Consider the following 15,640-nt stretch of genomic DNA (forward strand, 5'->3'; position numbering starts at 1 on the left):
GTGCCGCTGATAACCACCCCCACCCCCGGGGTATATGGAGTCTTAAGCAACTAGGCTTGCTTGCATGGAGGCCCTGGTAATGGTCCATCTAAACCATCATCAAGAAAATGTGAAATAGGTAGAAACTAAACTCTGAATGAAAGATCAGATTAACAGAATTGGGCAAAAGTCAGTGGCATTTGGTGATCATCTATAGTCTTACCACTTCATTTGCTCCTGAACCATTCTGATTTTATTCTTGCTTTGTTATAAGCTTTAATAAGACCCAGAAAAAGTTAATTTTTATCTATAAATTTAATGCTTAGGCTTTTTTCTTTATATTTAAATTTCAATTGTGAAGAGTTTTGTGGACTACATTAATCTGATTTAGACACCTCAGTGTTTGCAGAAGAAATCCCACATACTTATATCGAATTCTTCGAGAATAGGAAGGGAGAGAAATCACAGAGGAATTGGATATGAAATCCTGGGGCTGTTTGGGGCACTTGACAAAATAAGGGTAACTCCCTTTTGGGTTGGTACTAATTTTGTTTCTTATTCTTCTTTATTTTTAAATAATAAGGTGAAATTTTTACAACATGGCGAGACAAATAGTACAAAGATTTTTTTGCTCTCCTGTTAATCTCCACTCAAAACTGTGTTCATTGACATTCAGAGACTACACACTCTGGTCTCATCCATCTGCTAGTGAAATCTCTTTCTATCACATGAAGTGTCAAGCTGCTCTAACCTTTTCTACTTCCCCACAATGTGTGTGTATTTGTGTGTGTGTGTGTGTGTGTGTGTGTGTGTGTGTGTGGTGGGGAAAGAAATGATTTCCTGCACTAACAATTGCTATGGAAGAGAGGAGGTGTTCACATTCCTTTTTTGCCTCTGGGGCAGATGAGGTGAGCCGTAATCTTCTCAAGAAGGCCAGTTCCTATGGTCAGTATTAAAGTTAGCAGCCTAAAATAAATAAATAAATAAATAAATAAATAAATAAATAAATAAATAAAAATAAAGTTAGCAGCCTAGACCACTCTCTAAACATAAAACTACTTCACATAGGAACTTCATAATTATCACATGTACCATATGTTATAAACATATGTGCATTCTAGATAAAATGCACACAGAACTTTCTAAATTTAGAAAAACATGAGATAAATTTCAATGCTGCATAGACCCAAATTGACAATCCTGTACTTAAGTACAATAAATAACAATCCATATTCCAATCTCATTTATTTGTTTCTGCAGAAAGGAAGAGCAAGTTATGTAGAGAGTATTTGAGAGGCTTCGGTATTACAAAAGGAGATTGGGTCAAGAATTTCCAAAAGGAGGAAAGTAGGAGGAAATCTCTGGAATAGAATATAGAATATATATTGGGGGGGGGGAGACACACAGGTGGAGGGAGGCAAACTGAGTCATCTTAGGAGTTGCTCTGAGCCTGGCAGCCCCATACTTAGGCTTCGTCTCTCACCAGCAGCTGGTGCACAGTACCTCCTCAATATGTCCTACTGCAAAACATATACACTTAAGCATCTCTGGTTAAGTTCTTAGAAGGTATCTAGCAAATTCTGAGACTTATTTTTAATATTAACAGCCATGGTTTTCTGATGTCTTAGACTAGAAAGCTATCTCTCAAAAGGGTAGTGTGACAAAGCTTTAAAAAGCAAAAGTGATTCCTGTAGTCAAAGTAATTTTGAAAACCATATCACAAGCAATCATAGTTCATCTTAATATGGTTAAAGGTATGTCTAGTAATGGTAGACCTGGCATTTATTGAGTGGTTACTCCATGGCATGCACTATTTCATGTGTTAACTCACAATTTAATTTAAATTCCAGTGTAGTTAACATACAGTGACATATTAGTTTTGGGGTGTACAATATAGTGATTAAACAATTCTGTACATTACTCGGTGCTCATCATGACAAGTGCACTGTTTCATCCCCATCACTACTTCACCCGTACCGAGTCCCCTCCCCTCTGGGAACCATCTGTTCTCTAGTGTAAAGAGTCTGGTTTTTGGTTTGTCTTTTTTTTTCCCTTTGTTCATTTGTTATGTTTCTTAAATTCCACATATGACTGAATTCGTATGCTATTTGTCTTTCTCTAACCAGCTTATTTCACTTAGCATAATACTCTCTAGCTCCATCCATGTTGCAAATGGCAAGATTTCATTCTTTTTATGGCTGAGTGACATTCTATTGTATACATATACCACATCTTCTCTATCCATTTATGTATCGATGGGCACTTGGGCTGCTTCCATAATTTGGCTACTGTAGATAATGCTTCCATAAGCATGGGAGTACAGATATCTTTTCAAAGTAGTGTTTTCATATTCTTTGGGTAAATATCCAGTAGTACTATTACCTACTTAATTCTCCCAAGAATGATTTGAGGGGAATTCTTACTGTCACCATTTTACAAATGATGGAATTAAAAGAATAAACTTGCCAAAAACCACACAGTGGTAGAGTGAGGATTTGCCTTCCTGGCCTCTCATTTTTCAGTATCTTTCACATTTTTTTTTTAAATCACGCACCACAGCAAAAAGTAGAATCACATTTGAGTCACTACAAAGCATAAATTAATATCTGAACTCAAAAGCCTTTACAGTAATTTGCTTTACTACATGCAGCACACTTGGATATTGCCTATTCTATTCTCTTTCACTTCTGAAAACTGTTGAACAACGTTCACTAAATTGGGTTCACAATGAACAGATTTTGACCCACTATTTTAAAAATACAGCTAAAGGGATTGAAGTAAAAACTTAAGCAGATTAAATTTGACAGCAATAAGGTCAATATAAAATGATACGCATGAACATAGTGAGGATTATTATGGGAAGTCTTGGATGGGAAGGAAGGGCTTCTTTTGTTTTGGGGGTAGAAGAAGAGGAAGCCTTCACTGGAATTAAATATTCTCTTATTTGTGGAGGGTGGGTTTCTAATCAAGAAACTTCATTTTTATACCCTTCAAGGCAGACTGGATGTGCATGTTGACCTGATGTCATCTATAAATGCAAAGATACATTCCCGTATGCTGCCATTTTCCTAAGAGTTAGATGAAGAAAAAAAATATTAATTTCTAACTTTTTTTTTCTGTTGGTCTTCTGCAGGGTGTTTTGAGTGCTGTATTAAATGCCTGGGAGGCATTCCCTATGCTTCTCTGATTGCTACCATCCTGCTCTACGCTGGGGTTGCCCTTTTCTGTGGCTGCGGTCATGAAGCACTCTCTGGAACTGTCAACATTCTGCAAACCTACTTTGAGATGGCAAGAACTGCTGGAGATACACTCGACGTCTTTACCATGTAAGTCACTCTGGTATTGCTTCTTACTCTGAGAGTGTATGTTCACATTGCTGGGTGTTGAATAAATAGGGGTCTAGAAGTAAGTGAAGCAGTGTTATAGATGAAGAAATAAATACCCTTAGGTTTTATACATGAGTCAAAAGAACATCGACCTTTACCATGAATACAGGACATATAGCAGAGGATCAGAAGCCAACTGAATCTGGACCTAATTTGCATTTTAATTTGACTGTCAAGTTTTATCAAAAATTCAGTTACCGTTAAATGGAATGCTTGCATATCCTTTGCTCTTCTAATTTGAGCAGAGGCTGTTCTAGTAGAACAGAGCAGGGAACAGAGAACAGGGCCAGGTATAAAAGTAGACTGTGCTGCTAGTTCTTGGAAAATCACCAAAACTCAATGGGTGTTTTCACCTTTTAAAAAATTTTAATTCAAATTGGGTATGATATCATCTTTCTTTCCCTGCCTCACAGAAGTGGTGTGGACTTCCTAAGAAGTCTTTGTGGATGACTCTTCTGACTTCTGTTAACGAGAAAGTTTAAGTAATATTGAGCAGCTTTTTGCAAACATGATTTATGCTTAAAATGTAATTTACTCATAAGGTTCAAACTCCTGGAATTGCTAAACTTTAATATTTTTTGAAAAGTAACCCAAACATAGTCTGGAAGTAAAAGAGTTTTCTGTTCAAATTTCAGTCCCTTATTGCTTAATATCACAGTGAACAGATGTTTAGGATTGAATTTAGCTTCAAATAAATTCCCAATTCAGATTATTAATTTGATGATGCAATCCCCACAAAAAGAAAATAACTTATTTTTGCATTGTATTTGATAATCCCACCTGATAGTAGACTTTCTATCGCATTAGCCACCATAGCATTTATTACCCTTACAACTTCTTGCATTTATTTAATGCTTCTTGGTACTATGCAGTTATAATTTTTTCATGTTGCTTTATTTTGTCATTCTAATTAAATTCAAACCTTCTTAATTTATATATACTTTTCCTGGAGTAAGGTGGGTTTAGAGTTACAAATCTTCGTGGTGAGAGTGACTTTTCTTTTTACTCTCACAACTCCATAAAAATGGTTAATGACATTTCTTATATACTCAGAGCCAGTTCCTACTGAGGTGATGTAATTACAACCCTAAGCTAAGGCAACATTTGGTCAGCCTGGACAACTTTCTCGGTAGAAGACAACTTTTCTCTGACTCCAATATTGCTAAATTTTTAAATAATCCATCACCTATAGACAGATTATTTTGAGCAAAATATTGCCCACAGATTATATTTGCTATAATTATTAAAAGTTGCTGATTTCTATGTAAATGAAAAGAGAAAAAAGGTACATGTTTCTAGTAAGTAGTTGAACAGGAATTTTCTACTTTGCAGAGTTAAGGGCTTGTATCCTTGGACAGAGTGCATAAAATTTTTAGGAAAGAGAAATATTTATTTGAAATATTTATATTTATCTAAAATACAGTGGCATTTAAAATTTGGGAATGATTGGCCATAAAATAAGAAATATGACAAAGTGGGTGTGGGAGACTGAGAACCTCTCCTGACAATTATTAGGAGGAGAAAGGAGTTGATTTTCCACTCAGTTAAGAACTGAGATCGTTTAAAAACAGTCCTTAACTCTGAAGTATCAATTTAGAGCTTCTTCGATGTCACTGACTAATGGAAATGAATTAATGGAAAATTTTAAAAATCATAACCTAAAAAAGGCAAAGAAATTATATCACTTTCCCCGTATTTCCTGATGAACTTTTATTTTACAAATTAGTTTTGAAAAATTACCATTATCCATTAAATTAAATTCTTTCAGCCCTTAGCAGACAGTGTATCAATTTCTGTTACATTAGCTATATAGCATGAATTGATCCTTGAAAGTTTATAAATGGTATTCGTCAACTGGAATGTGATTGAACTATCTGAAAATGCTTTGGATTATTGCAGGTTAGTTTGCAGAGAGCCCTAAGAAAAAGGATATATTTTAATGTGATAAAACTGACATTTTCTTTTTAGTTTTATCTCAGCCCACACTGGACAAAATATGTTTTCACTGTGCATTATTTTAAGCTACCACAGATGTCCTTAAAATCAACAGATTCTCTATATTTAGGCTACATCCAAATTGCTAACTTTAGATATATAATAGAAGTTTGTAAGAAATCATGAATCTAATAAATGACATGAGATGATTGTATACATCTATCAGAAACCAATTGTCAAGATACTTATTTGACATTTAGACAGCCGACTTTAATATATCACAGAATTCTACTAGCGCTCTGAAGAAGTAAGTGTGTGGGAGTTCAGAAGAGAAAACAGAGATCGTATGCTCAATTCAGTACTTTAACCTTTTCTCTGTCCCATTGGAAGTTAACTGTGAAATTAATAATGCATTTTTGGAATGGAAAGAGTACCATTTTGATTGGAATGAAAGCAAGTGCTCAAATCATCTCTATTTTTATATTTCAAATAACTAAAATTCTTTGTACAAGGCCTTCTAAAGCTAACAAAGGAATTCAGACTTTTTCCCTGTCAGTTAACGGTTCATGAAAACAGAGGGAAGATATGTACAATAAACTGCTAAGCACCATTGGTGCCAATGATATGTTCAAAGATTTGCATACAGGCTTAGAGCAAGTAGAGACTATTCTTTGGGGGAGATTATTTATAAGGATATCAGAGGAATAGATAAGGTGAAGGGAAACAGGGGGTGTTATATAAGGAAATATAGAATAGAGATGGCTGACAGATGTATTTGCTGGCAATACAACTTGCTTGGAAATAAGCTAAGTTTGGAAAATAATGTGTAAGAGAATGGAAAGAGAGCACCTGGTGGCCAATTTTAGTCATGTATAGTCTGTTTTTTTCTCCACAGTTCACATGCTTGGTTCAACCAAATTAGGCACTCCTATTTCATTTACTTATAAAGGAAAAGAAGCCTGTTTACCGGATGTGTGAACTAAAAGATAAAACTGATTGCCTGAGCCTCCACTTCTTCTCCTGTTGTCATCAGGGTCTGAGGATTATTTCATTCTTGATCTCACCTTCTCTATCTCTGTCTCTTCACTGTCTTCTTTCTCTTAACCACATGCACATATCTCAATGTGGTCAACATCTGCTAGTCTATGGGAAGAAACATGGATAGGCACAGTGAAAGATGACCGTTTCATTTCACTAATCACCCACCTAGCATGAAAAATTGACTTCTCATAGATAAGTTTGCATATAAATAATAATATTATAAATGTATAAATACTATAAATAAATATAGGAATAATCTGCATTCTCATGCAACCTCTATTTTGGACATAAAATTCTCAATACCATCAGCCTTCACCGGTGGAAGGTGACCGAAGTGTAGTTCCTATGTCTTCAGTTGATGTCATCTGTCAAATCATACTGTCGTATTCCATTTGAGAAATGAAGACCCCTCCCCCCATAGAGAGAGCCTAGGGGGAATTTTTCAAGGATTTTTTGACCCACTGATATGTTTTTAAGTATCATACTCTCCCTCCTCATCAACTTGGTTTCTGAGAAACTTTTCATCCCTTTCAAGTCCATAGTCTTTTGTTGGCTCCAAAGTGTTGTGACAATGAGTGTGTGGCCTAGCTTCCCTTAGAGGATATTCTTACACTCCAACTACAACCTTTTTTTTTAGTTTGGCATCTCCATTCAGGCCCCCACGCTGGCAACAGTTCACTGCCCTGCCACTTTCTGCTATATGATGAGGAGATCATTTTCTGACCTGTGAGTCAGACTTCCTCACACGAGAGCCCCATGGTAAGGTGTTGTTCTGTGTTCCATCAGTTTCATGTGGCTGAGTGAGCAAGAAGCAGGGTACACATTTCACCTCTGCAGAGCAGATTCATGGAAGACAATAAAATATGGAAACTGGTTAGAAAAGTAGATCTCGAATAATCCAAACCACTAATTTTGCTAAGTGACTTGGCTTCTTGAGTAACTCTCTGGAGGACTGAGCAAGAGACAGTCTTATTCATCAATACATCCCCCTGTAATTTATTAGACAGGGGTTGTATTTGGGTTTTGATGAACTATAATGAGGGTCTAGTATCTGGTACCACTAATTTCCAGAGTGAATGTATTTTATTTTCAAAGTTTAATACTGTGATCTGAACTTAATGCATCAAAAACTGAGGTGACTAGGTAATGAATTCTTTGATATTTAATGCACACATAAAAGTTAATCTCTGTTTGCCTAAAACAAAAGCAGGCAGTAAGCTCAGATAAAATAGATATATTGGTTTTGCTCTCAACTTCCTGTGTATGTAAATCTCTAAGTCTACTTGTATATCAAATGTTTATTTCTTGGAACTAAATGAAATAGAAAGCAGTCCTCAATAGCTTAATGGATGGAAATGAGAAGTGAAAAGAAAGCGGGAATTCACAGGAAGACAAAACCAGGTTTCATAAGCTGGCAGAAATCACAGCAGTATGCAGAGTGCCAGGGGCTTGACAGTCAAACCAGATTGCTGGAGTCTTCCACTTACAAGAATTTTGAAGATCAGACAAATTAGTATTGAAGCGAGATTACTGATTAGTCATGGAGATTCAAAAAGATTTTCAGTCCCATCTAGAACTTATGTTAGAAAACCATACTAACTTCCTAACTTCTGGTATAATAAACAGACAGCATCTCCTTACACAGTATTTAGCCAGACTAGTAATTCTCACGTGAAACCGAGCGTTGGGTGAGAGCACTGGTTCTGGGGTCCAGCTTCCCAGGCTTTGTTTCATGTGGTATCTACCCCTTTCTACTTATCTTACCTTGGACAAGCTTAACCTGTCAGCCTCAGTTCCTCATCAGTAAAAAGGACTTAACTAATGCTTCCAACTCCCTAAGTTAGGTGGATAATGAGTTGATATTTGAAAATAGTTATAACAGGGCTGCCACCTATTAAGACCATGCACCTGTTTATGAACATATTTCTGCTTCTGGCAGTGGTGGTGATGGTTTCGATTACAATGATAGCGTCTTCCCTGAAGCTGGACCATGATTTTAATGCCCAGTATCATGCTTCCTAAATTGTGTTTGTCCCTGCGCACACCCTACTCACCACAATACTCTTAGCCCTTGTTACTTGACTAGAGTAGATGTTTCAGCCAAAGTAAACACCAAGAGGAGGTTTCAGACTCGATCAGAGTTCAAAGATCTGATTTCTTTTCTCTTTTCTAACTTCCAGGGATACAGCAATTTTAGAAAAAAATATTTACAAATAAGAACAGGATGATTTTATTCAAATAGTATTTGAAAGGTTATCTGATAGAGGAAAACTTGCTTTGCTTTTTGTGATTCAGAGACAGATTTTGGTTGAATTCCAATTTATAGGGAAATAGTTTTTGACTCAGTGTAAAGAACTTTGCAAAAGTCAAGAGTTTTCTAAGGAGTCCTTGGTCTGCCTTGGAATATACTGATTTGCCTGTCAGTGAAGGCATTCAGATAAGACTGGTAATGAACTTCCAGTTCTGAGATGTTTACAACCTGTAATTCACTTGCTAAACCTTAGCCTTTATTCAAGAGCAGCCTAGTGTTTTTGCCTGTTTTGCAAATTGGGTTATCGTGAATACCAAGTATGGAAATATATTCAAGACATTGTATTTATTACATTTCTACGTTTTTGTTTTCAGATATGCAGATATCAGTTTTCAGGCTAATCTTTTGTTTGATTTGTCTTTTAATGAATTCACTCAGCAAAAAATAGTGGGTCATACTATGTACCAATTACTGTGCTAATCATTAGTGATCCAGAGTAGAACAAGAGAGATTGATTTTCCTCAAACACTGACATGGGAAAAGATATGTTAGCAAAGTGCCATCCATATCAGACAAAACAGATAGGAATTTAAGAATGTTTGAGCTAATTTGTAGGATGTATCAGGTTAAGAAATAGAGGGAATGGAAAAGTGACAATAATTTATATTATAGGGCATGAGAATAGAAGAATATATCAAATGAACCAGAATAGAGAAAGTAAAAAGAGAATTAAGTATATATAAATAGTTATAAATATGTATACATAAGTAGTTATAAGTATATATAAAATTATGTCCCTATTCACATTTATACCAAAAGACTTTGAGACGAATTGAAAATTAAAATCTAAGGATAAACTAACTTATAGAAGCTAGAAGAAAACTAGATAAAGATTTCATATATTATGAGGCAAGAAGTAACTAAGAAATAGATCACAAAGGAAAATATATATAGACTTGATATAATATAAATTAAATTTTACTCATTGAAGTATTATTTTAAAAAAATAAAAGATACACAAAAGAGAGAAACATATTTACCACTTACATGACAAAGGGTCCTAATTTTAATAAAGACAGAGTTAATTAAAAAACAAAAGGAGGGGATCCCTGGGTGGCAGAGCGGTTTGGCGCCTGCCTTTGGCCCAGGGCGTGATCCTGGAGACCCGGGATCGAATCCCACATCGGGCTCCCTGCATGGAGCCTGCTTCTCCCTCTGCCTGTGTCTGCCTCTCTCTCTCTCTCTCTGTGTGTGTGTGTGACTATCATAAATAAATAAAAATTTATTTAAAAAAAAGGATTCATTTTGCTGTAGAAAAATTGGCAAAATATAAAAACATATTTCATTGATGAATACAAATGGTTAATAGCTTGTAAGTATATGTTCATCCACACTACTAAACTAAGAAAATTAGTTAAAACGATACTACTGTTTTTACTATCAAAGTATCAGAAAAATTAAGTGATAATACTTGGTATTGGAAAACAGAGAATAAACCCTCTTACTTGTTATCAGTGCATTTTTATTTTGGTTCAGACATGGTGGATACCATTTTGACAATAAATTCCTTACAAAGATTTATCTGAAATAGCCATTATTACCATTCTGATTGTAAGAATGATGCATTAGATTCTTATTGCTGCTGTAACAAATTACAACAAATTTAGTGGATTAAAAAAAAACACAAATTTATTACTTGGGTTTGCTTTTTTTTTTTTTTTTCCTTTTCTTTTCTTTACAGTTCTGGATATCAGAAGTCTGAAATGAGTCTTACTGGGTTTATTGAAATAGGCTGAAATCAAGGTATTGGCAGGATTGTGCTCCATCTGGAAGCTCTAGGGGAGAATCTGTATTTTTACTTCTTCCAGCTTCTAGAGGCCACCTGCATTCCTTGGCTCGTAGCCCCCTTCCATCTTCAAAGCCAACAAAGTAGCAGCCTCGGATCTCTCTCTGAATCTGACTCTGACTCTTCTGCATCTTCCTTTCAGTTATTAGGACTTACGATTATAATGTATAATATATATTATATCCTGTAAACACAGTATAAGCTTCAAATCTCAAATTATTAATTTAGTCACAGTTTCCAAGTTTCATTGACCAAGGTAACATATTCACAGGTTCTGGAGACTGGATACAGACATCTTTGAGGTGACCATTATCCTTTCTACCATTAAACAAAAGTAGTAGGGAATTGGTAAAATATATCGTGATACCTTCAATTGATAGAATGTCCCATAATCTTAGAAAGTATGTTGATAAAATTATATAGCATTTAAAATATTCATAGTATATTGGCCAAAAATGAAGTTCATGAAGCAGTATATAATAATCATAACTTTGGGAATTAATTATAATTCCTATGGGGAAAAAAACTGGAAGGATAAGTAGTGAATAATCTGATATTCTGGATTTAATTTTATTTTTCTCTACAATAGATGTATATTGCTTTTAATTCATAAAATAGTTGTTTATAGAAACGTCAAATTTTAAAGTTCTTATTCAGAAAATAGGATAAGTACTTTCAAGAATTCCTTAAGAAGTAGGATAATACAGATTGTTCTTTGGAAAGTGAAAGTAGTAAAACAAATACTTCTTATGGAATATATTTCATCATATTATGGACATAATCAATGACGCCAAGATTAGAGGGGTCATTAGTGCATTTTGTTGACATATCATTAACAGAAAATTAATTTTTTTAGATGAGAAGAATTTAATTTCTAATGTCATATTTAAAGTTCTTTGTTAAGTTCATATATTGCATGTTGTGAAAGAGGAATTCAGCCAGTATGATAATGTCATATATATCATAATTTAAATATATTGATGTATTAAATTTTTTAAATGCATTTGGACGGTAACGTTAATAAATGTCCATCTTCAGGTTGTTTGAAAAAAACTTTATATAAGAATATTTGAATGTCTGGAAATGTCAGTTACTCGTGGCAGGCTCAATAATGGCCCCAAAGATATCTAGAACTTCATCCTTGGAACCTGAGAATATTATTACTTTATGTGCAAAACAGAGTTGAAGTTGTGATTAAGTCTGTGATTAGGTCTGGAAATGGGACACTCCCTCACCTCAAGAGAGTAGGGTGATATATTCAAATTACTGGAAGAAGGAAACCATCAACCAAGAATATTGTCTCTGCCAAAATTATCCTTCAAAAATGAAGAAGAAATTTTTAAATGTCCCAGATACATAAAAGCTGAGAGATATTACCACCATTAGACTTGTCATACAAGAAACGCTAAAGAGAGCCCCTCAAATTTGAGATGAAAGGATGTTAAATGGTGACAAAAAAAGCCTATGATTGGTAAATGTATATTTATAGACAAATACAGAATGCTGTAATACTGTAATGTATGTAAATCATTTTTAATTCTGGCATAGAAGTTAAAAGACAAAGCTATAAAAAACCCTTTGAAAAATGAAAGTGTGTTAACAGATACATAAACATAATATTAAAAGGTGTACCTTGTGACATCAATAACATAAAGTGTGTAAATTGGGAAAGTAATCTTAGAGTATTTATTTTCAATGCAGTTAAATTGTTAATCAACTTAAAATAGATAGTTAAGTATGAGATGTTTTATGTAAGACCTATGATAACCTCAAAGAAAATACCTTCAGAAGGTATACAAAAGAAAACAAGAAAGGAATCAAAACATGCGCAAAAAGTCTACAAACTAGAAAGGAAGACAAGAGGCAGAGACAAAAAAAGCTACACAAGAGACAGAAAACAATTCAAGACGGCAATTAAGAAGTCCTTCCCTACCAATAATAACTTTAAAGATAAATGGATTAAACTCCCCAGTCAAAAGACATAGAGTGACTGAATGGATAATAAATAAGATCCAAATATACGTGGACTACAGGAGAATTGTTTTAGATTTGCAGACACACATAGGTTAAAAGTAAAGCTTGAGAAAAGATATTCAATGCAAATGACAACCAAGAGAAAGGAGTGATGGCCATACTTTTATCAATCAAAATAGCCTTTAAGTCAAAAACTGTCAAAAAAACAAAGGAAGATATTATATAATGATAAGTGAGCCAATTCACCAGGAATATATATGCACGCGACATCAGAGCACCCAAATATATGAAGCAAATATTGATAGGCCTGAAGAGAGGAATAGATGGCATCACAATAGCAGTAGAGGAATTCAATATTCTACTTTCTCTACTGGATAGAACAACCAGACAGAAGACTTGAACAATGGAGGACTTGGAACAAATGGGCCTAATAGATTTATCTAGAACACTTTACCTGACAGTAGCCGAATACACATTCTTCTTGAGTGCTCATGGGACATCATCCAGGATCGATCCCATGTTAGATCATAAAACCAATTTTAGCAAATTTAAGAGGCGTGAATTCATATTGGTATCATCTCATTTACAATAGAATCAAGAAGAATAAAATACATAGGAATGAATTTAACCAAGGTGGTAAAGTAATTTAAAGAAGCCACAAATAAATGTAATGACATCTCATGTTTGTCGATTGGAAGAAATAATATTGTTAAACTGTACATATTACCCAAAGTAATAGATTGTATGCAATTCTTATCAAAATCCAAATGGAATTTGTTAAAGAAATAGATGAGACAATCCTAAAATTTATATGGAATCACAAAGGACCCCAGATAACCAAAACAATTTTGAGAAAGATGAATAAACCTGGAAGCTTCACACTTCCTGATTTCAAAACATAGTACAAAGCTGCAGTAATCAAAACAGTGTAGTAGTGACACAAGAGACAAATCAACTAATGGAACAGAATAGCGAGTACAGAAGGAAAACCGTGTATATATAGGCAAAATGATTTTCAATATGGGAAAACTGGATATTCACTTGGACAACAATGAAGTTGGACCTTTATCTTACACTATCCACAAAAATCAATTCAACGTGGATGAAAGAACTAAATGTAAGATGTAAAATTATAAAACTCCCAGAAGAAAATAGAGGGAAAAACTTCATAATATTGCCATTTGCAATGATTTCTTGGATGTCATTGCATCAAAGCACAAGCACAATAGCAAAAATAGACAAGTAAATTTGAATACATCAAATGTAAAAGCTTCTGTGCAGCAAAGGAAATACTTAACAGGGTGAAAAGGCAACCTACAGAATGGGAGAAAGGATTTGCAAGCCATATATGCAATAAGAGGTTAATATTCAAACTATATAGGAACTCCTACAACTCAATAGCAAAAAAAAAAAAAAAAACCCAAATAACTTGACTTAAAATGGGCAAAGGACTTAAATAGACATTTCTCCAAAGAAGACATACAATTAGCCAACAGGTATATGAAAAGATGCTCAACATCACTCATCTTCCAGGAAATGTAAATCAAAAGCCGCAATGAGATATCACCTAACAACAGTCAGGATGACTATTATATTAAAAACAAACTGAACAAAATATGATCCATCAATCCCACTTCCTGTTATTTATCCAAATGATTTGAAATCAAGATCTCAAAGAAAGATTTGCATTCCCATGTTAACTGCAGCATTATTCACGATAAGCAACACGTGGACATTACCTATATATCCATCCACAGATGAATGGATAAAGAAAAGGAAGTTTAGACCCCCAATGGAATATCATTAAGCCATGAAAGAGAAGAGAATTCTGTTATGTGTGCTAACATGAATGAATTTTGAGGACGTTATACTAAGTGAAATAAACCAGTTGCAGAGAAGGAAAATTTGACATGATTCCACTTACATGAGGTACCTGAAGTGGTCAAACTCATAGAAACAGAAAGTTTCTGTTTCAACAGAAATGGTGTTGGCCAAGGACAGGGGAGAAGAAACATGAGGAGCTGCTGTTCACGAGGGTTAGAGTTTCAGTTACACAAGATGAACAAGTTCTAGATACCTGCTGTTCCCTGTGCTTATAGTTAATACTGCGTTGTACACTTAAGAGAGTAGAGCTCATGTCATGTGTTTTTGCCTCCATAAAAACTAATAAAACATGGATATTCTCCATCACAGCTTAAGATTTCAAAACAGCTTCTCAGGTAGTCTCTGAAATTGCTGATGTGTTTTTTATTTTATTTTTATCTTTTACTGAAGTTGAATAGGATCTACATATATATCTAACTCTGAGCTGGAAAATCTACTCACCTCCTCCTCAATAATATGCTGGTTTTAAGTGCTTAGGAAGAAGCAGCCATTGCCCAACTTTGAGCAATGACATTTGAGAGAGATGATATGCACTAGCAACTTGTCTGCGTTACTGTCAAACTGTATTCTAATAGCCTGTAACATAGTGCATTAGACAATATCCACATTGGTTTAAAATAGTCCTTACAGTTACAGAAATACCAAAGAATTAAAGAAATAGAGTGACTGTGTGAGTTTCTTGGGTCTGCTGTCGCAAACTTGGTGGCTGAAAACAACAGGGCCTTTTTGTCTCACAGTTGGGGAGGCCAGAAGTCTAAAGCCAAGGCTTCAGCAGAGCTGCACTCGCTCCTGAGACCCTAAGGGAAGATTCTGTTCTTGCCTCTCCCAGGCTCAATTTGTGCAGGCGTTCCTTGATTTGAGGCCCCATCGCTCAAGTCTCTGCCTTCACTGTACCTTCTTCTTTTCTGAGGGTCTCCCTCAAAACTCCCTGTGCCCATCTCTCATAAAGATACCTGTGACTGTCTGTAGGGCGCACCCGAATATTCCAGGATAAGCTTCTCCTCTCAAGATCTTTAACCTATCACCGTGTTCACCATAGAAGGTAAAATTCATTCTTTGCCATATAAGGTAATATTTAGAGGTTTCAGGGATTAGGAAGTGAATATATTTGGAAGGAAGCATTTTTTTTTTAAACCTACCATAGTCACCGCTGTTCTTTTTTGCTCTTGAAACAATTGCTACCTCTAAAAACTTTTTCTAATTATGAAAATGTTAGAAGCATCTAGTGATAAATGAACACAGTAAATAAGACTATATAGTTCTTTTTGGAGGCCTTTTAAAAAAATTTTGCATAGCACTTTATTCATTTTAGGTTTTTATTTAAATTCCAGTTAGTTAACATGC

General features: G+C 34.8%; 1 protein-coding gene across 3 annotated transcripts in view; it reads left to right on the forward strand.

Annotated features, from left to right (window-relative positions):
* GPM6A (glycoprotein M6A) overlaps nucleotides 1–15,640 on the forward strand; it is a 332,016-nt gene that overhangs the window by 285,223 nt on the left and 31,153 nt on the right. For all 3 annotated transcript variants that reach the window (XM_072763896.1, XM_072763897.1, XM_026015817.2), the window contains exon 2: nucleotides 3,113–3,305. In XM_072763896.1, the coding sequence (XP_072619997.1) occupies nucleotides 3,113–3,305 (193 nt within the window). The remainder of the gene's footprint in view (nucleotides 1–3,112; nucleotides 3,306–15,640) is intronic.

This window comes from Vulpes vulpes, chromosome 7, assembly GCF_048418805.1.
Source record: "Vulpes vulpes isolate BD-2025 chromosome 7, VulVul3, whole genome shotgun sequence".
Classification (NCBI taxonomy): domain Eukaryota; kingdom Metazoa; phylum Chordata; class Mammalia; order Carnivora; family Canidae; genus Vulpes; species Vulpes vulpes.